At 32.0% G+C, this 19802-nt stretch overlaps 3 protein-coding genes and 1 long non-coding RNA gene across 6 annotated transcripts; 2 read left to right on the top strand and 2 right to left on the bottom strand.

Moving 5' to 3' along the window:
• Positions 1–4287: 4287 nt before the first annotated feature.
• Positions 4288–8333, top strand: LOC111402929 (protein ABIL2-like). The gene is made up of 10 exons (XM_023031252.1): positions 4288–4585; positions 5115–5286; positions 5642–5724; positions 5831–5981; positions 6560–6659; positions 6795–6887; positions 7205–7244; positions 7464–7552; positions 7663–7808; positions 7916–8333. Exons 2-10 carry the CDS (start codon positions 5170–5172, stop codon positions 8084–8086), a joined length of 990 nt encoding a protein of 329 aa, XP_022887020.1. The 5' UTR covers positions 4288–4585; positions 5115–5169; the 3' UTR covers positions 8087–8333.
• Positions 8334–8542: 209 nt separating this feature from the next.
• LOC111402930 lies at positions 8543–10521 on the bottom strand. Its single transcript, XM_023031253.1, has 4 exons — positions 10393–10521; positions 9172–9244; positions 9029–9084; positions 8543–8819 (listed from the first exon to the last, which is right to left on the bottom strand). The coding sequence occupies exons 1-4, from the start codon at positions 10422–10424 to the stop codon at positions 8711–8713; spliced, it is 270 nt and encodes an 89-aa protein (XP_022887021.1). The 5' UTR covers positions 10425–10521; the 3' UTR covers positions 8543–8710.
• A 1079-nt stretch (positions 10522–11600) lies between these two features.
• Positions 11601–15395, top strand: LOC111402927. Of its 2 annotated transcripts, XR_002704373.1 has the most exons (3): positions 11601–11967; positions 13603–13683; positions 14971–15395. It is a non-coding gene; the product is annotated as an uncharacterized LOC111402927 (long non-coding RNA). The 2 variants fall into 2 exon arrangements; XR_002704372.1 differs by lacking the exon at positions 14971–15395 and having other exon boundaries at positions 13603–13827.
• Positions 12746–18921, bottom strand: LOC111402925 (putative aminoacrylate hydrolase RutD). 2 transcript variants are annotated; one of them, XM_023031249.1, is made up of 10 exons: positions 18681–18921; positions 18374–18566; positions 17407–17493; positions 16634–16734; positions 15759–15908; positions 15184–15332; positions 14978–15095; positions 13574–13661; positions 13199–13408; positions 12746–13097 (listed from the first exon to the last, which is right to left on the bottom strand). In XM_023031249.1, exons 2-9 carry the CDS (start codon positions 18492–18494, stop codon positions 13227–13229), a joined length of 996 nt encoding a protein of 331 aa, XP_022887017.1. In that variant the 5' UTR covers positions 18495–18566; positions 18681–18921; the 3' UTR covers positions 12746–13097; positions 13199–13226. The 2 variants fall into 2 exon arrangements, with proteins under 2 accessions (XP_022887017.1, XP_022887016.1); XM_023031248.1 differs by having other exon boundaries at positions 17407–17489.
• Between the last annotated feature and the right edge of the window lie 881 nt (positions 18922–19802).

The following is a 19802-nucleotide window of genomic DNA, read 5'->3' as shown; positions in this document are numbered from 1 at the left end:
ACTTTGTGTGTGGAGAGAGAGAGAGAGAGAGAGAGAGAGAGAGAGAGAGAGAGAGAGGCGGAGAGGGAGACATATTCGTAATAAAACAGTGAAGTTAATGAAATTCAGCATTATCAAATTACTGGTTGTGGCGGGAATTTACATCCTAGGGTGAGGGTTCTCCATGGTCATCTGATGCGGGATATTGCCCATGCCTTCTTATAATATTTTGCATGTTATTTTATAATTATTAATTTTTTATTAAATATATTTTTATTTAAAGAATATTTATTATAATAAGATTTACAATATTTTATTGTATTTTTTTTTCATAAACTCTAACACTAAATCAATAAAAACTAATTTTGATAAGTTAATAAAATACTGAAAAACTTAGAAAATATTTCATTTGACTCTTGAGAACAAATAGATATTCTTAATTACTATATTCTAATTAACAAAATTTATTTAACGAATAAAAAAGTAAAAAAATAAAAATAAAAATTAGAATAACTTTTTAGATTAGTTCTTATTTTGTAATTAAAAATCAATTTCTTATTCATTTTAAGTTGGGGTAATTTTGTAACTTTAAATATTAAGCATGAACGTCAAGTTTTATCAATAAATCTGTGTGTACAAATTTTATTATTTATAGAATAAGTACAGATACTCACAGGAAGGGTGAGTGGAATGGATATTTTTTTTAATTTTTTACTCACATGGGATCCATCCCGTATGAGTGTTTTGTAAGGTTTCTGTAAACCTCAATCTGTATAACAAGAAGGATTCTAATTTTATTGGTATCTATTGTGGATGAATTTTTTCTTAAGGAAGTTACATGGGAGTCTACTTTTAAATGTTGCATTTTAAAAATCATAATTACAATTTACATGTATAAAAATCTAATGCGTAAAATGGCTACAAATAGAAATCCTAAAACGATTTATTCAATTTTGACTGTGACTTGTTCTACCGGATAACCCATAAATTATGTGACGTGCTATCACTTTGTGTTATGACTGTAAAACCAAATAATTGTGGCACATATAATATTATTAAATAATTAATTAAATTGGTTTATATTTCTTAAATCCAATTGACCCATTTGAGAAGTGATAGTTTCATAACCGTCCACTTTGATGGAAAGTGAGTAGTTTTATAGCCCATAAATAACTATCTCTCTCTGCTATAAACGTGAGTGAAATCCATTAATTAAATTCATTCAATTACGGAGAGAAAAATGGAGAGAATAGTTTCTTTAATTTAACAATTTATTTTTTTATTTTTTGCAAATTTAATTACTCAATTATTGCTATGGAGCAAAGTATGCTTTTTGATCAATTAACTTGTATATATGTGAAAATCATGAATTTTAAGATCTTGATATTAGGGTTTAATCGCTTACATATGGTATAAGAGTAAAGTTATGAAATTCTTTATTTTTTTAATATTTACTTTTTTCTTATGGAATCTTTAATTTTCTTATTGATTGTGACCGATAAATTGGTTAATTTTGATCAACAAATAATATGTGACCTATAAAGTGTGATCACGACTTACAATTTATTTAGTTGTGATTGACAAATTGCTGATGACCAATTCATCTGATACTATTTAACCATTAAATAAGTTGTAACTCATAAAATTTGTTATTTTGTGATCGTTAAATAAATTGTTACATATAAAATTTTTGGCATGTGATTGAAAATAATTTCTGACCTTTAAATTTTTGATCTGTGACCCCTAAATAATTTGCTGCCTATAAAATTTTTGATCCGTGACTTGGAAAGAATTTGTTTTGTGACAAAAAAATAAATTGTGATAAATTAATACAATAGTTGTGACCAAATTGTATAAAATTGTGACCTTAATATATTTAATTAATGAAATATATTTTTAATTAATTATTTCATAAAACAAAATGTAATTAATATCTGATTTTTAAAATTTCAAACATTTCTTCTTAGTTTTGAAATAGGTAATACTTAATTTCTTACTTATGAATTTTCCCCTTTCTAAATTTAGCCCCTACTTGGGCTCTATTTATAAAGAAAACGCATTTTTTTTTTAATTTTCAGCCACACATTATCCAATAAAATAATATTACACAAAAAAAAATCATTATTTTTTAACGATACATTCTTTAAAAAATACCATTTCCTCAATTTCTCATTCAAATGGAACCCAAACAACTCCTTAATGTGCTCACTTGGAAGATTTTTGATCTATGGGTTGGTTGAATCTTGATGTACAGTCCATTTTTCACTAGAAACTAAGTCCATTCACCACTAGAAACTAGGTCCATTCACCTTCAAATGATGCAAATTCGATCGAGGGGGCAATGGGTGGAGCAGGTCGGGATCAGGACTGGGACGACCCTGAGGTGGGAGGTAGGAATTGACATTTACTTAGTTATTTAATTATTTTAAAATATGATTTAAGTTTTACGATTTAAATTGTAAAAATATAAATAAAATAAAAGTTGGGATAAGTCTCTGACAAAAAATCATGTTTTAGTTATTTTGTCATCTCTATCATGAATCTTTTATTTATTTATTTTGGGAAAATAAAATGAACTATTTTTAGTTTTTTTCTCCTTTTCTTATTTGAATACTTATTTTGTGGAATAAATAAGATGAACTCATTCTCTAAGACATAACTAACAACATGTTTATGCGGGAGTAATTAAGTCATTATGAAATCAATTCACATGACATAAGGCACTCGATTAGAGAAAACAATGTCAATGGCACTTAGAGCAAATGCATTAATCCTTTATTTGCTTATGATTGAAAAGAAATTCAAAAGGTTAAAATGAAAAATCATATAGGATTGAATAAAAAATAAATATGTATGGTATAAACTATAAACTATAATTATTAACAAGGAATTGACACCCTTAATTCATCTCTACGTGTCAGAATGGACATTATTTATATTGAGTGACTATTCTATAAAGTTATTAACTTTAATGACTAAATGGGTCAAAAAGGTATTTCAGTGACTATTTCGGTTATGTGAGTTAAATTCAATGACTAAATGATTTAGAAAATATGTCAAGGACTAACTTAACATTCTACGCAAAATTAGGTGACCATTTGTGAAATTAACCCTCATAGCATTGTTGTATTTGAATTTCGTTACTTTTTCTTTATATAAAATTGTACAGTAAAGAACGATGATTGGGTCGTCTGACGAGAAATGAGCGGCCAACTATTCCAATCTTTTGTGGGACCCTTCCGCGATTACGGCTTTGATTGATTAAATTATCCAGACAAATTTGAAATTCCCAAATTTTTTAATCACGTTTATTGGCTCAAAATAAGTAACCAACAGTTGTCCCATACTTGTTATGCCTGTTTTATAGTCATTATTTGGCAAAAATAAAATTTTGAATAGTGAATTTTTTGAGAATTGTATGATTAAAAAGTAGGAAAAATTTTAAATTTACGTACATAATTTTTTTATTGTATACATGTATAGTTAAAAATGAATACGTAAATAAAAGAATTTTTAGATAATGACTGTCAAACGGAACTTTATAATATGACCCTTTTGTCATAACCAGCCATCATAGGTGGTGCATTTTTCAGTTTGTCCATCACTAAAATGGACCCTATTGTTCCTAAGTCTTGATAATATTTTGTTTTGATATAGGGTTTTTTCGAGAGTAAGTTGTACGATAATAAAAATCGAATGAAAAAATAACATGTTAATAAATCTAATTTTTGCTACTTAACTTATTTTCTACGCCTTTGGGGTTGATCAGTTGGAGTGGCCGAAGAAATTACAAAAAAGAATACCGTTTTTCTCTTTCGATTTTCTTTTAATATTTTTTTAAAATTAGAGTGCAGATCTATTTCTTCATTAAATTTAACGGGAACTTGGAACATATGAGCGGGGACAAGTCCTTCTTACAAATTTTTTATTTTTTAGCCCTTGTTTGATTGATTAAAATCAGATTTTTAACAAATTTTAATAAAAAATATGAAATATATTGCTGAAAAATTATAAATTATTTATAATTATAAATATCATAGTTCATTTTTAATGAAAATGATACAATTTAATGAATATTATCAGTACAGCGCATGAATTCATGAGTATTCGTCATAAGTATTAAGGGTTCGTTTGAGCTGTAGTTTTCGAGAGAATGCATTTTGTATAATATTATATCGTAAAGTTATTTATAAAAAAATGTAGATTAAAATAAATTTAAAAAAAATAAATTTTAAAGAAGGTGGCTCAGACTGAAACAAAATTTCACGGATAGTGGCTACCCACTAAAGAGGCAATGATTAGAAAGATGAAATTGTGAGCTTTGGCAGCATGAGTACATGACCCACTTTCTGCCCGTAAGAGGCGTGGATTCTCGTTTAAAAATGCTTCAATTTTTATTGCATTATTGCATTCAGATGTCTTCTTCTTCCTCCACTTTCCACTAATCCTCATATAACCCTTAAACCCTGTCGTTTCCGTCAAAATCTTCTTACGAAAATGAACCCAATCGATAGCTATCAGTAAATGGTTTCTTTTGCCTTTCTTCAGAGCCACACTCTGTGATCACAGTTGAAAGGGAAGTTTTTTTCTGGAGTGGGTAGTTCAGGTAATTCCCAGATAAATCTTATATTTCTTTCTTTTTGGGTATTTTTTGATGATGAAAATATTGGGTTTGTCTTAATTGTTCTAGGTAAACAAATTTTTCTTTCCCCTCTAATTTTGGCCGTGAATCGAGGTTTTGGTAGAATAAAACTCAACCTTTTGATTTCTTTAAGGAATTGAATGCTATTTTGAGAACTTAAAATGGGAATATACTTTTGTGATAGCAGTGTATTGGTCAAGTTTTCTTTTAAGATTTTTTTCTTCTTCTTTGTGGAATCTCAATTTCTTTAGTTTTATTAACTTTATTACTCTGAAAAGCAATATCCTGTCTCATTATCTTTTGAATTGGTATTCTCTCTATCTTCACAACATTAGTAGGTTTGTCTTTGAACTTTTTCAAGATTGGGATGGGATTCTGTCTGTCCATCCAATTTATTTTTCTTTCTCAACTATGTAAGGTTGCTTTGTGCTGAAGCCCGAAGACAAGGAACGTAATTTCTTGATTTTTATATTGGTGGGAATGGTTGTTGCAGGACAGGAATTTTCGAGCTACTATTTGGTTAGTTGAATAGAAATAATGGGATTCCAATGGTAGATAATGTTGGAACAATGACTTCAAAAACTTCAATGCCTGTCCCTAAGGAGCCAGCCAATAATGACGAAGTTTCTCTGGAGCAGAGCATGCTCTTATCCGATAGCCTCAAGGTAGTTCGTTGTGATTACTTATTATGGCATTCCAAATTAAGTTCATGGTGTTTGTTCTTTGACAGTAGTATTTATGTTGAAACTTAATCCATATTAACCCTTGTTAATCATTAGTGTGACAAAACATATCTAATGGTTGAGTTAATAGTATATATGTCTGCCCTATATTACATTGTTATCAAGTCCTTTCATGTTGGAGAAAGAAAAATGAAAACACTGAAATTTTTTGAATATAATTAGTAGTGGTAAAACGCTTGGGATCTTGATTTTTCAGCTATGTGCAAAACGCTTATTTCTGTACCTGTCCTTGAAATACGTGGTTTCGAAAATCTTCTTATAACATTTATTTCTTTAGGATTTGAAGAATCTCAGGAAACAATTGTACGCAGCTGCAGAATATTTTGAGTTGTCTTATACCAATGATGACCAGAAACAGACGTGAGTTATAAATTGTCAAATACACAATTTGATGTCAATTCTTTTATACCAAGAATTCATTATTCAATTTTTTGAATTTCGATTCTCCTAATTCCTGAATGAACAGTGTTGCAAATTCATTGAAAGATTATGCCATTAATGCTCTTGTCAATACCGTGGACCATTTGGGCTCTGTCACCTACAAGGTCAATGATTTGTTGGATGAAAAGGTGGATGAAGTTTCGGGAACTGAGATCTGGGTTTCTTGCATTGAGCAGGTAATATTTGGAAATAAATCGAATAGTTAGAGTTAAATGTATACTTTAAGAATATGACCAATATTAAGTTGAAAGTCTATTTATTTTTTTGTTAGTTTATAATCTTTACATTTGAGATGGAAGACACATTTCATATTTGTTTGTAGAAGGTGAAAAGTTGCTGTGAATTGCCTCTCTTGCCATGTTTTTCTTTTATGCTGTGCAAGATGCCTGGAGGGTATCTTATAAGATGCTATTTCTAAATACATACAAGACCGATTTATATTTGTGTGTGCGTGAACCAAGTTCACAAATTCCCCTCGTAGTTTCTAGCTACTTAGAAGAACTATGCTATTTACCATCCAAAGATACCTGCTCAATAGCTGGGCTCTGATTTTTTCAATCTTTTTGACCTAGGTTTTTATTTAACGTATTACCCACATACTAATGATTTGTAACATCACTGTTGAAGGAGGATTTTCCATTAGCTAGGATGTTCTGCGCAGAGGGATTTTTAGCTTACTCTGATGTTTTAACAGACTTAATGGAAGAGCATTAAGTTTATATCGACTTTTCATTGCTTTTATATGGTTTCATAGAGACTGCGGACATGCCAGGAGTACATTGACCGTGAAGGTCTTTCTCAGCAGTCACTAGTGATAAACACTCCCAAGTACCATAAGCGATATATCTTGCCAGGCAAGCACATTCAACTATGATCTTTCGTTAAATTATTCTTCTAATTTTTCTGGATCTGTATTTTTCTTTCCTTCTTTTCACTTAGAAAGATGAAGATGCTTATTGATACAAAAATTACTCAATTTTTATGTTCAGTTGGGGAAACAATGCAAAGTGCTATTTGTTCCGAGTCAAAATACCAAGGATGTAGCCTAGAAAATGAAGATGTTTGGCTTCAATTTAGACATGGTACCGTGCTTGTTTTTATCTTCTATTTGGTGATGATTTTTTAAGAATGTTTTGCTAAGCTTGAAAGGTTTACTTCTAATTAAACAAGCCAGTTTTGAAATAAATAATTTTTTAATGGTAAAAATTGGAAAGAAGCAAGTTATTTATTCTGACATCAAGGTAATACTTATATAAAATGACATTTTTTTTACTTAATAGTGAGAAAAAATGATTTGGCAACAAAAATTTACAAGAAAACAACTTTTTACGATTCAGTGTCAATTTTGTTTCGTAACTGAATTTTTCATGGCCTGATTCCTTTTGGATTCCTTTTGCAGCTATTCGAGCTACAGTTAGAGAAACTCCATCCACAGTTAGGTGAGTTTGTTGTTTTGAAAATCATCAAATTTATTTCTTGAAATTGTACACATGAAGATTTTAATTTATCAATTATGTTACATTTACACTCTTCCTTACACCTTTTTTTACAGTCTTTCACGTGGCAACGCCTACACTCTTGATTTTGAATTCATTTATTGCATCATAGCATCATGCAAAATGTACATATTGCATTATTCTTAATTTTTTTCTCTTCAGTAAATTGCACTTTCCGCCGCCTTCTTCCAAACCTGCTCTGCAACCTGGAAAGTTTTTGTCATCCGGCAGCGTGGCCAGGAAAGATTTAGGTTTGTTCTCGACTCATCCTCAACAAATTAAGTGCTTATTTTCCCACTCTTTCGAGATAATTTGCTCATTCCCTTGTTATAGTATTCTGTTGTTCTTGTTAATGAATCAGAAAAACGCCCAGCATCGCCACTCCGGTTTCCTCTCTTGCGTTCAGGATCCTTTTCTAGCAAGTCAACGACACCAAAAGGTTCACGTCCAAGCACCCCAAATAGTAGTCGACCTACCACCCCTAATCCTGCTTTAGGAAGACAACAGGTGATCACTCGAATCCCTAATTCTTTTTTGCATTATCATTTCTTTTTGTTGGATCTTTTGGAAGATTACAGTTTTTTCACTGAATAAAATATGTTTTGTTCTGCCAGTATTTTTCAGACCCTCGGAAATCAGCTTCAATGCGTGTTCGTGTTGAGAAAGAAAACCCGAAAGACGACGAACATTACCCTAGTAAAAGTAAGCGGCTTCTCAAGGCTTTGCTCAGTCGACACAAGTCAAAGAAAGACGATATGTTATACACTTATTTGGATGAATATTAGTCACGAATCAGGGAAAAACACGAAACAGATGTTATTGCTAAAGCAGGAGCATGAATTGCTACAAATATTGCCATTTTTTTAACACCCACTATAGGGGTTGTACCATTTTGTTTTTCCTGTAGGCTTCAGTTTCACATCCTATGCTCACAAAAATTTAGCAGAAAGCTTAATTGTAACCTATTTTTTTAACATAACGATAAGTATTTGTGCAAGCAATACGAGATAATTTTAAGCACCAGCATGACAACACGATTCTTGTTTCTGTTCATCTTTAGTTACAATGAAAAGTTTAAGCAGTACCGTCAACTGTGATAATCGATGTGAGAAAAAAGAACACATTGGAATAAGTTGTATTTTCTCGATTGGACTGCGAAACTTAATTATACAGTTCACTGTAGGGGTCGTAGGGTTCTCTATACAAGCATTGCATGGAATAAAAAGTTAAATTGACAATAATGGGACCTTAGTCACAAGACAAAGGTATAAAATATGAATCATTTATTTCACCAATGATGCAACTCTTTATAACAACATCAAGTTCATGTCAAAATTTAAGAAAAAACGTATGAGTCATAAATTCAACCAATGATACAACTCTTGATAACATCAAGTTCATGTCACAATTCAATCCCTTCGGCCAAATTCTTCAATTGTCTTCGTCGCAAGTGTAAGAACGTCAACAAAAGCACTATATGATGCACGAAGAAACCTTGCTTCAACAGCCTCAAAATGCCTGTACATGCGAGTATACATTTGTCAAAAGGGCGAAAACAATTCCAAAATACAAAAACACTAGATGTATGAAGAATGGTGAAAGGTCGAATAATTTGGTCTGCCTATATTGGAGTATTCCGTCTTTAAGTATAATTGGTTTTCTTAATGTATTTGCCTCGTATTTTAACTTGAACTTGTAAGTAAATCCAAGGTAAATCGTATACTGACACTGAAAGCTTCCCATTGGAGATTGACATCTCCCTTTTCACCTTGTCCGGCTGCAACTGTTGTGCATGGCACAATCCAAGTATTATTTCAGTCAGAATTTAACTGAACACAAGCTTTGAATCAGAATAGCACATGATGGTTACCTCTTTATCGACAACCAATGCTGAATAAACCATGCTAGCTTTTTCATTGGACTCGTAATCTACTTCCAAGTCGCTGCAGACAACTTTTTAAGTTAATGACAATCATATTAGGCAATACAATAAGGACAGGTTTGGTATGAAGTACCAAAAAACATAATAAACATGATTTTAACTTAATTATATGCTTCCTTAATATTATTTAATAATGTCCCTCACGACATTCAAATCATTTCATCATGTCTTCACTTGCATACTTAAAAATAATAATGTATATCCAGATATATTTCTACCTAGAATATAATCCAGTCACCATAGATCATCCAAGAAAGTATCTTATATTCTATTAATTTATGAACTGATCAATCCTCTTTCTTGATTAATAAAAACACCCATCATACTACGTTTCTTGGACTTAGGCTGTCCTTATTCATGGAGCATGGATAACTTTAGTGAAAAGAACATATGGTACTTGATGAATTGAAGATGCATATACAATACAATGGTAAAGTTAGAACAGATGCAAGTGGATTAAAGGCTGATGTTTTTAATTTTATTTTATTTTTTGTCCCAACTCTCATTCAAAACCACCATTGTTCCAATTCTGTTATCCAAACCACCGACTGAAAGAAAAGGAAATAGCATCGAAAGGAATCCATTTCAACCATGAATGAATTGTTAGTTTGCAGCTTAATTCTAGAATGTATAAGGTTGGGGCAAATGACATAATTCTAAACCGCAAGTCCAGTGATCTAAACACGAGGTAAAACCATTCCACATGCGGACAATGTTAAGCGTTTTCTGTTGTTCTAGGGCTGTGGCTGCCAAAGTGAAAAACATCAAAGCCAGCATTAGAGATTCTAACAATCACAATCACCATATCTAATATTTTTCATAACTTTTTACCTTTAGATATAAGAGCAGCTCAATTTCCATTTCGGAAAAAAAAAATTTAATTTACACGTTCTTGTTAACAGTCATTATGGTCGAATTAACGAAACTCCAATGAATTAAAGTCAGTAAATACATATAAATGCCCAATCAAGTAAATTATCAAGGAAAAGCTGAAGTAAAAAAATTTCAGAACAGCGAAAGAAGGCTCTGTTTTCTCCTTTTAATCGTGATTATATATCAATACATAAAAATCCCATAAACCCCTCAACATACAAACACTAACAAATACACATACAAACACACAGAGAGAATATAGAGAGAGAAAGAGACCAGCTGAACTCCCATTTGGTGGGGGCGTCCATTGCATCGTCAGAAGCAGCCGTTGAAATTGTGAGAAGGGGCCAACTAGGGTTTTAAATAAGAATAAAATCCCCTTCTCTCATGAGCGGCGGGTGCAGCAAAAAATAGTATTTCTCTTTCGGCCTTTTCATGGGGAAAAATTGCCACAATGGTCCCTAACCTTTTCATTTTTACAGACTTTACCCTAACCTTCATTTTATTTTAGTAAAAGTTCCTAACCTTTTATAAATATGCACTAAAATCCATCTGAACGGAAACTGTCCAAAACACCGTGAGTTGAAAGAAAAAATTAAAAAATTAGCATCCAATAAATCAATCCAAAAATACCGTCTAAAAAGATATCAACATTGAATAAGACCGTTGTGATAGCAGATAGTTCAAGAAATTTTCTCGATCAATTGATGATGTTTTGGATGGTTTCAATCCAGATGGACCTTAAGTGTATATTTATGAAAGGTTATGGACCTTCATTGACACAAAATAAAAGTGAGGATAAAGTCTACAAAAAAGAAAATATTAGGAACCACTGCTGCAATTTTTCTTATAATTTTAGAAGTAGTGTATAGTAATGAAAAAAATAATGTTATTCATAATTAATGATTAATTGTCCTCTTAAGTTTTACCAGCTTGTTAATTTAGGCATTAACTTGTTGAAGCAACAGAATTATAGAAAATTAATGATTTGACACAGTCTTTTAAATCTATGTGTCGAATTGGCCAACAAACTCACTAATATTGTGAATTTGTGAGATAAGTTGGATTGATCTAACTCATTATTCTTATTGTATAGACAAAAATTTAAGAGGAAATTTGGCCGTGCAATGTTTTCGAGATGAAAAATTGAAATTTTTTAATGTTTCTTATACTTTTACGTGTCTAGACAATTACATTACTCGTAACTTCCAATTACCTTTTTTTTTTTTTTTTTAAAGGTTGCAATAAACTCTTTCAAAATAACAATAATTATAATTTATGGGTGTATTTTTCAATAAAATATTAAAAAATAAATTATTTTTCATATACGGAAAGTGGGTGTAATGAGTCGCGCTCTTTACTTGGCTCTTTATTATACCGTGACATCATGTGTTTAATCATATTCTTAATGAAAGGGAATTATTCCTTAATCCCAACTTAATGGAAACAAGTTACTTCGTACCATTAGGCTGCTTTTCTTGTTTGAGTGAAATTGTTGGGAGAAGCATATTAGAATATTCTTGTGGTATATTACTCTATTGGCCCAACAACTGCTATAATTTGTATTCATTTGGCACAATCTGTTCCCTCTTTCTCTCTGAATTTATCTTTCTTCAACGATCTTCCATGGCCAGAGCTCACGGAGATGTCGACCGAACGACTGCTTTCGTGGGTACCATCTGTCTCACTCACACACAGAGAGACATCATTTAGTTTGCTAGAGCGTCATGGATGAGAATACAAGGATCATGAAATTGTATTTCAAGACGGATTCCTTCTTTTGCTCCTCGATCAAACCATAAGATGAGATAATTTGTATCCGTTTCTCGTTCGTCTGCAAATGGATATCTGGTATGCTATTCTTTCTCCGAAATATTGTGTGTATGGGACTTTGCCTAATCCAACCCCCCCCCCCCACTACCACCCCACACACACACACACCTTTTTTAATTTTAGGAATATAAAGATAAATAATAATCAACCAAAAGAACAAAACGAGGATGATTAATAGATTGAATGGGGAACTCATTCTCAGCTAATGACTTTTAAGTTCTTTTTCTCTTTTTAGTAGTTTAATTTTGCAAATAGACTAATGGAGTAATAAATGTTAAAACGAAACATGATTGAATAAGAGAAACGTGTTAACTATTTGTAATAAGAAACGCGCCCTTATATGTTCTCGAATTTTGCATGTTACCAATCCTAGATTTTATATATCGTTTCCATTTGAATTTTCACGTGGGAAAAGTTTTTCTTACTCATCTTGTGACTTCAATTGGAAACCTGTCATTTGCTTTATTTGTATGTTTAGTACAAAATATTGAATAACACAAAAATAAATTTATAATCTTGCTCATAACAGAATTGAGTCATGTCCACTTCATTAAGAACATCTTCAAAATATTCTCTAAATACAATACGCCCTCTATTTTAGATAGTCCGTGATTAGAAATAAATTCCAACAGACTTTATTTTAACTTTTTAATTAGTTACAAATTTCAATACTCTAATTCTTAAATTATCCAAATCATATTTAATTGATTGACCACTGACATATGAAAATATATGTTAAGTAAAAGATGAAAAATCAATAAATATTTATTGAGAAAAGCAAAATGAAAAGTTAAAATAGAAAACATTGTTGGAGTGTATAATAAATTTCTCTTTAAATTTAAAGATGATCTTTATAACGAGATGGTCTCTTAGAGATGCTCTAAGAATGTAAAGAGGTACAATAAAATAATTAATATGGACTAAAAAGTTCACCCACAACACTGAACCTTCTCTTTTGCCCTCAAATCATACTGCTGCTTTTGAAGAAGCTATACAATTAGTTGATTATCGTCTCGACTTCAAAACCGCCTTATTGTTGACAGTGTCATTTTACTTCAACAGCAGATATACACAGTAAAAATTACAAGCAATGCTTGCACCGAAGTGAGCCATATCGACAGAGAGGTCATAAAAAAGAAGAAATTTCCCTGTGAATAGAATTAAAACGAATTAGTTCAACTTTTAACTAAAAGCAGATAACTTGCTTGACAGTAACTGCAGTATCTGCAATGACAACATTGTGAATTACCGGTAGAAGAGGCTCGACCAATGTTAACTTATGTAAGAGCAGATCCGACTCTCACGGGTTTTAGACTCCTCACAGCTCTTCTTGCATGCTCAAAGGCCAATACAAAGAGGCCAAAAAAGTACAACAGGAAAAGATGTAGCTTCTCTACAGCATCAACCATGAAAGATAAACTACTTGTTTTGAAAAATGACATCCGGGTAGCTTTACAAACTGACAAAAAAAGAGAAAAAAAGAAACAACAGTTAGAAACATTTTGTGATTAGTCGAGAAAAATATTTGAATTTCAGAAATAAACTGTCTTTTAAAGTATTTGTTCATCGAGGAAGTATGGGATAAAGCTTTATTGAGTGGTCAGTTTGTATTAGTAATACTCACCTCTACTTTTCTTATGCAAATTTGTCCAGTCGTGTAAGCTTATCTTACTCTTTGATGCCTTGATCAACTCAAGAAGAGCTGCATTTACCTGAAATTCCAACAAAAACAAGGTAAGAAGTAATTTCCGTCTTTCTAAATATATATTATTCATGTCTCTAATGCTGAATCAATTCTTGGGTATAGAAGATCGTATGGAAATTACTCGTGATTCTTGAAAATATTTGCCACATTCATACAGATATTTTTGTGCGTTCTTCCTGTTTTCTAAATAATAAGTAAATTCTGAAATAGTCGTTATAATCCGTTACATTGTACTAATCCATAATCCTCTCAGTGTACCTATACACATTTCCTTTACAATAATTGTGATCATCTGTTATGTCGCACAAGGTATATGAGTCCATAATCATGATACTCATATCCTCAAGTACAAAGTTTATGATAATTAGAATTTCAGTGGCATCAATAGTGATCTCAAATTGAATGAACAGAAAATGATCACAGGGATATGACCAGGGATACGACCCTTCAAGTCATAAGTTTTAGCCAATCCTTTTCTGGTATTAGCTTATAAATTTTTGTTCAATGAAGAAAAAATTATCATTGAACTAGAATTCATCCCTGGAACATTGTGCAGTATCTTTAAGGGCTAGATGCAACTTGCGACTCACTCAAATCTGAAAAATATTTAAGATAGGCGGTCTAGCATATTAATCCTAGTCCTCCACTCTCCACTATATTGCGAGTTATTAAGCAAAATTGAAAAGGAAAGACATCAATTAAATTTATAACCAGCACAATTTCTGATCCTCTTTCTGTTAGAGTCAAGGACACAAGCATGTTTGGCCAAGCTTAATAAATAGTCAGATTAATATTTAACTTTTTGTTTCCAGACATGTTTGAATATGCTACTTTTTGTCAATAGTAAGTAAAAAATAAGTTAGTATGGAAGTAAGGGCATGTTTGGTTAGTTTGGAAGTAAGGGCATGTTTGCGGTCACTTGTCTTAAAAATAACCTCCAATTGTGGGGCTTATTTTGAATGTAAGTGGGTCCACATTAAAATAAGCCATACATTTATTGCTTATCTTTAAGATATGCCACTCTAACATGCTCTAAATCTCACAATACTGTCATAACAAGAAAACTATTTCTAACTTTAACCAATTTTAAAAAGTATTTATTTTAAAGCTTGCTTATTTACTAGCAAGGAAACTTTTTCAGATTAGCCAGACATGCTCTTCCTTTCAGTCAACTTGTGAAATTTTAATTGGGCAATTTCATAAGAAAATCTCTTCAGATGAAACACCAGCATTGACTTACGTATTTGAATTATTTATGAAATACGCTGATGCTACAAAGTGGATATAAAATAAGCAACAGTTTTTCAAATGCTCAGTTGGTACCTCTTCGGTTCTCTCATGGCTCACAAGATGCCCTCCGTGAAGTTCAACCATTCTTGCAGAAGGATAAAATTTTCCTGCAAGCCTTTTTGCATGGCATAATTGGGCGATGACATCATATCTACAGCATCATAAATATTTGGTCATAATCTTAGTACGGTCCAGATTCCAAATGGGAGAAATATTTAACATTTTTGTGCTACAGCTACCTGCCATGAATAACGGATATAGGAAATCCAGAAGCACGGATTGACTCAATTTCCGTCCGTGACATTTTATGAGTCCAGCATGCATTGATCTGACCATCAAATCCATGTTTTGACTGCATACCAGTTGATGATATGCCTTGTACATATAGCTACAAATTTTTAAAACAACATAGAATAGTAATTGTACTTATAATGCAAACTTCATTGAAATATTCAGGTATCGACTTTATATACAGAAAAGGAGTCCATAACATACTCCGACCGCATTAGGCATGTAGTACCGGATTGGATACTACATTAGTCGAGGTTTTAATTTTTATCTTCTCAAAAACTGTCCAAATTGTTTAGTCTACTCTACCAAACCCATCCAAGTTTAAGCAGCGGAATTTATAATCAGTCAAACTACCCTAAAAATTACAATATACCCAATAAAAAGAAGAAAATACAAAAAACCATTTGAAAAATTTCGACTGCAGTATAATTATTCCTAGAACCACCAGTGTATTTCAACTTACTATTCAACCCCAGGAAAAAAATTGAAAAGGAAGTAACATGTTAGCCTTACTATTTCTTACTTGGTATAATATTGATCTTCTCGTCTCATCTCCAACATACTCTTCAAGATATTCCTTTGAGTAGTGAGTATCTAAATCAACAGCTGCCCTTTGCTCAGGACTTTTTGCCATCAAGAAACGAATTGCAATCGACAAAGTTTGACGGTCAAGCTGAGAAGAAAAGAGAAGTCATGGAAATTTACTATTAGGTTCAGTAAATTATCCTCTCAGAAGTTCAGTTGTTTCGTAGTGGAAAATTATCCCATTTATTTAGTAACATAAATATCCATATGGAGAGTCAAAATTCATTAAGAAAATCAATATAGATTCCATTTTTATAGGACTATTTGGATTCTGATTTTTGCAATGTGGACATGCAGAGAAAAAAATGGGCGAAACGAAAGAAGAAAAATGAATACAAAATAAACTTATTCACATATCAAGAAACCAATAAACATAGAATCTGAAGTAGTTTTTGGTTGCCCATAAAAAACTCTCAATTTTCGGCTTCGTATTTTGGAATTCCTTTCATGCTTCAATATTCATTTGCGTAGACTCTATTCCAGAGACCTGAATTATTCCAGCCTTTAATGACAATTTATTTTTTTATTTTTTCTTCTCTTGAGCTTTTATTTCATATTTAGATTTCTGACTACTTTCATCGTAAAGCTTCAGGGAAAAGCTAAAACTAATGGAAAGAACCCGGAAAAGTGTTCACATACACATTGAACCCACTACAAATATAATCATATCATCCCTGTTCACTTCCTGTCCGCTTTTTGCTTTTCCTACCATATAATAATTCAATTTTGTAATTCTTGTCATTTCAGTGAAGTTGAAGTTTTATAATAAATTATTACACAAATTATCCCTACGGCTTCAAAAAGGATTCATACCTTCGGTATGCATTCATAACCTCCACCAGTTACATTTAACAAAGCCAGAGACAAAACTCTATCGGGCACCATGGCAGCCAATTTACAAGCAATCATAGCTCCTGCATCATATAGGAAAGCAGGTAAGTATGAAACATGATGTAAGAGGTGATGAGAGCAAAAATGATTGTTGCAGTGTGAACATGACCCATCAAATATGATCATGTCTTCATGTGTGAACATAACTTGTAACTCCAAATTCTTGGTCTAGTTTTTTTCTGAGCATATGATAAGCATTTCAGGGGACCTAGTTTGAAAAAGAAACCGAATTCTGGGTCAAAATAATGTTATTTGGTTTGAATCAGAATTATCACATTGACCATCATAGCGTTTTTCTATTCCTCACGTTTTAAGTAACTCTTACAAAATTGAATTTTTGCACTGGAAACTCCTCTAGAAGTTAGCCCTTTAATAATTTTAAGCTCACAATGCTAATGAAATTATTAACTACATAATGGACCAAAAGTTTAAGTTGCTCGGTCCAAATAGCGACTAATGAGCATTCAAATGCACTGCAATGCCCCATTGCCGATTAATTACATATCTAATCATGAGACTGGGAACATTTCAGCATATTGGGAGTCCAGTGGTGCTCCTTTTCTATGCCGTAGTCTATTTACGTAAGCAGTGAATATGTAATGCACATAAAACTAAATGTCGAATGAATATCATTAAGTTCGACAAGCATAGAACAAGTCACAAATGCAAAGCAGAAATTCAAAGTCAGAACTCACCCATTGAATGGCCGAAGACATGGGCCTTTTTCCAATGCAAGTGATCCATTAGAGCTATTGCATCTTTTGCCATAATTCTTGTCCTGCCTCGTAAAACAAAATAAAATCCTAACTTTCGGGAATGATTAAAATCTGAATTATATTTTCAGCTACAAGAAATTACAAGGCTAAGTATAATACAACAATCAAATTCCAGAAAGCCAAAGAAATATCATGCCCAAAATTCTTCAACCTACTTCCCGAATATAACAAATGTCAATGTTTTTAACATCTCATTATTTTTTTGCTCGAAATTTATTTCTTGACTGTTCATAAACCTTAAAGAAGTGTGATCATTAAATTGAAAACCTTCATTTTCAAGTTATTTCTCACCTCATATGTACCTAATTGTTGTTGAATAGGCCAAAGAAATATCATGCCCAAAATTCTTCAACCTACTTCCCGAATATAACAAATGTCAATGTTTTTAACATCTCATTATTTTTTTTGCTCGAAATTTATTTCTTGACTGTTCATAAACCTTAAAGAAGTGTAATCATTAAATTGAAAACCTTCATTTTCAAGTTATTTCTCACCTCATATGTACCTAATTGTTGTTGAATAGGAGCTGTCAAGTTGGAAAAACTTTCTTTTCTATGAATCCACATAAAGATATCATTCGTGACAAAAGTGTGAAAGGGGTTCAAGAATCTCCTCTAAGCTAAAATCACTTATTTGGCTTTACAAAAGTGTACCAGTTTTGCACCCAAAATCGGGAGGAAAAGAAGGGGGAAGAGGATTAAGAAATTTCTAGTCGGAAATATCAATGTCGTTCCACTATTTAATAAATGTGGGGGTGTTAGCACATACAACGTATGCAAAAAAATAAAAATAATAGAACATCAAATTTAACGACAATTATCTACAATTAAGCTATAATGAGAATCCAATCACAAAATGAAGCAGCTTATAATTTAATGGCACTCACGTATATTCGGACTTCTTGATGGGAACGGAGCTCCGACCCATTCCCCGATTATCAAACGCACAGACCTCAACGCCATCACCTTCGTCACTCTCATTGCTCCGATCACCGGCCGTCGACTCATCGTCGTTCGGAATCACCGTTCCAGCGAGACCCTTTATCTGTGGACCCCATGAATCGTGGGTCCCAGCCAATCCTAACCATTCATCCAAAAACACCATCACCGACCAAACAAAAATTCAAAAGAAAACCCATTAAACTGATTCAAATACTTGGATAAAATGGAATCAATCAAATCAAAATGGGTTACCGATAATCAAAAGAACTTTCACCGACCCATGACCGTACGTTCTGTAGAAAATATTGGTTTCATTGATGTTCGATTCATCTCCATCGCCGTTCTGGTACGAAGTTACGTTACAGAACGGCATTTTTTTATTTTTATTTTTAACTTTTTGTGAGCTTTTTCTAAATTTTAGAAAGAAGAGGCTGGAGAGTTGTATTGTCTGAATTGAAATTTTCAAGAATGGACAAGAAAAATGAGGCTGAGGATTGCTGCAAATATATAAGCGCGCACACGTTTATTATGTAGCATGTGCTATTTTTTTTTTGTTAATTATTTCGTTTTCATTAGTGGAAAACTAATAATTTGTCTAATTATTAAGACATTTGTTAAGTACTCTGTCTCTCTCTCTCTCTCTCTCTCTCTCTTTATTTTTTTATTATAGAAAAGTTGAGAAGGCTTCATCACTGTATAAAGGCACTGGTTTTTTGCTTCAAAATGTCAATATGTAAAACTTATGTAGATCTTTAATAAATAGAAATCACCTATGTAAGTTTAGGGCTTGTTTGGATTCGATTTTTTCAACAAAAAAATTGATTTTTTAACCGTTATTTCACTATTTTAGCCTTCATATTTGATTTTTTTTTCACGGGTGGATCCCACTTTTCTTCTAACGGTTAAAAAATCAATTCTCAAAATCACTTCTAAACAGCCTCTTAATATTATTTGTTGGAAATAGTTTTAATTAAATTGAATTTACTTAAAAGTTGTTTTTTAGTAAATAAATTTAAATTACTTTTTTAATAAAATATTGTAACTTTGAAAAAAATATTTGATAAAATAATACCATAGTTAGAAGGTTCCTGATTGCTGAGGACGTGGCGGATGATGACTGGTGAATAGAGGACGGCCGGCTTTGGCCAGCTGAAAGTCAAAGTCATAGTTGGCGTTCGGGAAAGAAAGGGGAAACTGAGGGAGAGATTTAGCCCCGTTTGCTATGGATTACAATTTTAGGCCCCGTTTGACTCTCATTTTTTGAAGTAAAAATAGGTGAAATAGTATTTTTTTTTAAAAAAAGTGGATAAAAAAAAAGTAAACATTTCGATTTAAATTTAATATTATTTTATAAAAAATTGTGTGATTGAAAAA

This window comes from Olea europaea, chromosome 11 (genome assembly GCF_002742605.1).
Source record: "Olea europaea var. sylvestris chromosome 11, O_europaea_v1, whole genome shotgun sequence".
Taxonomy (NCBI): Eukaryota; Viridiplantae; Streptophyta; class Magnoliopsida; order Lamiales; family Oleaceae; genus Olea; species Olea europaea.
The sequence above is the reverse complement of the archived record's forward strand: the minus strand, read 5'-3'. Positions and strand labels throughout refer to the sequence as shown.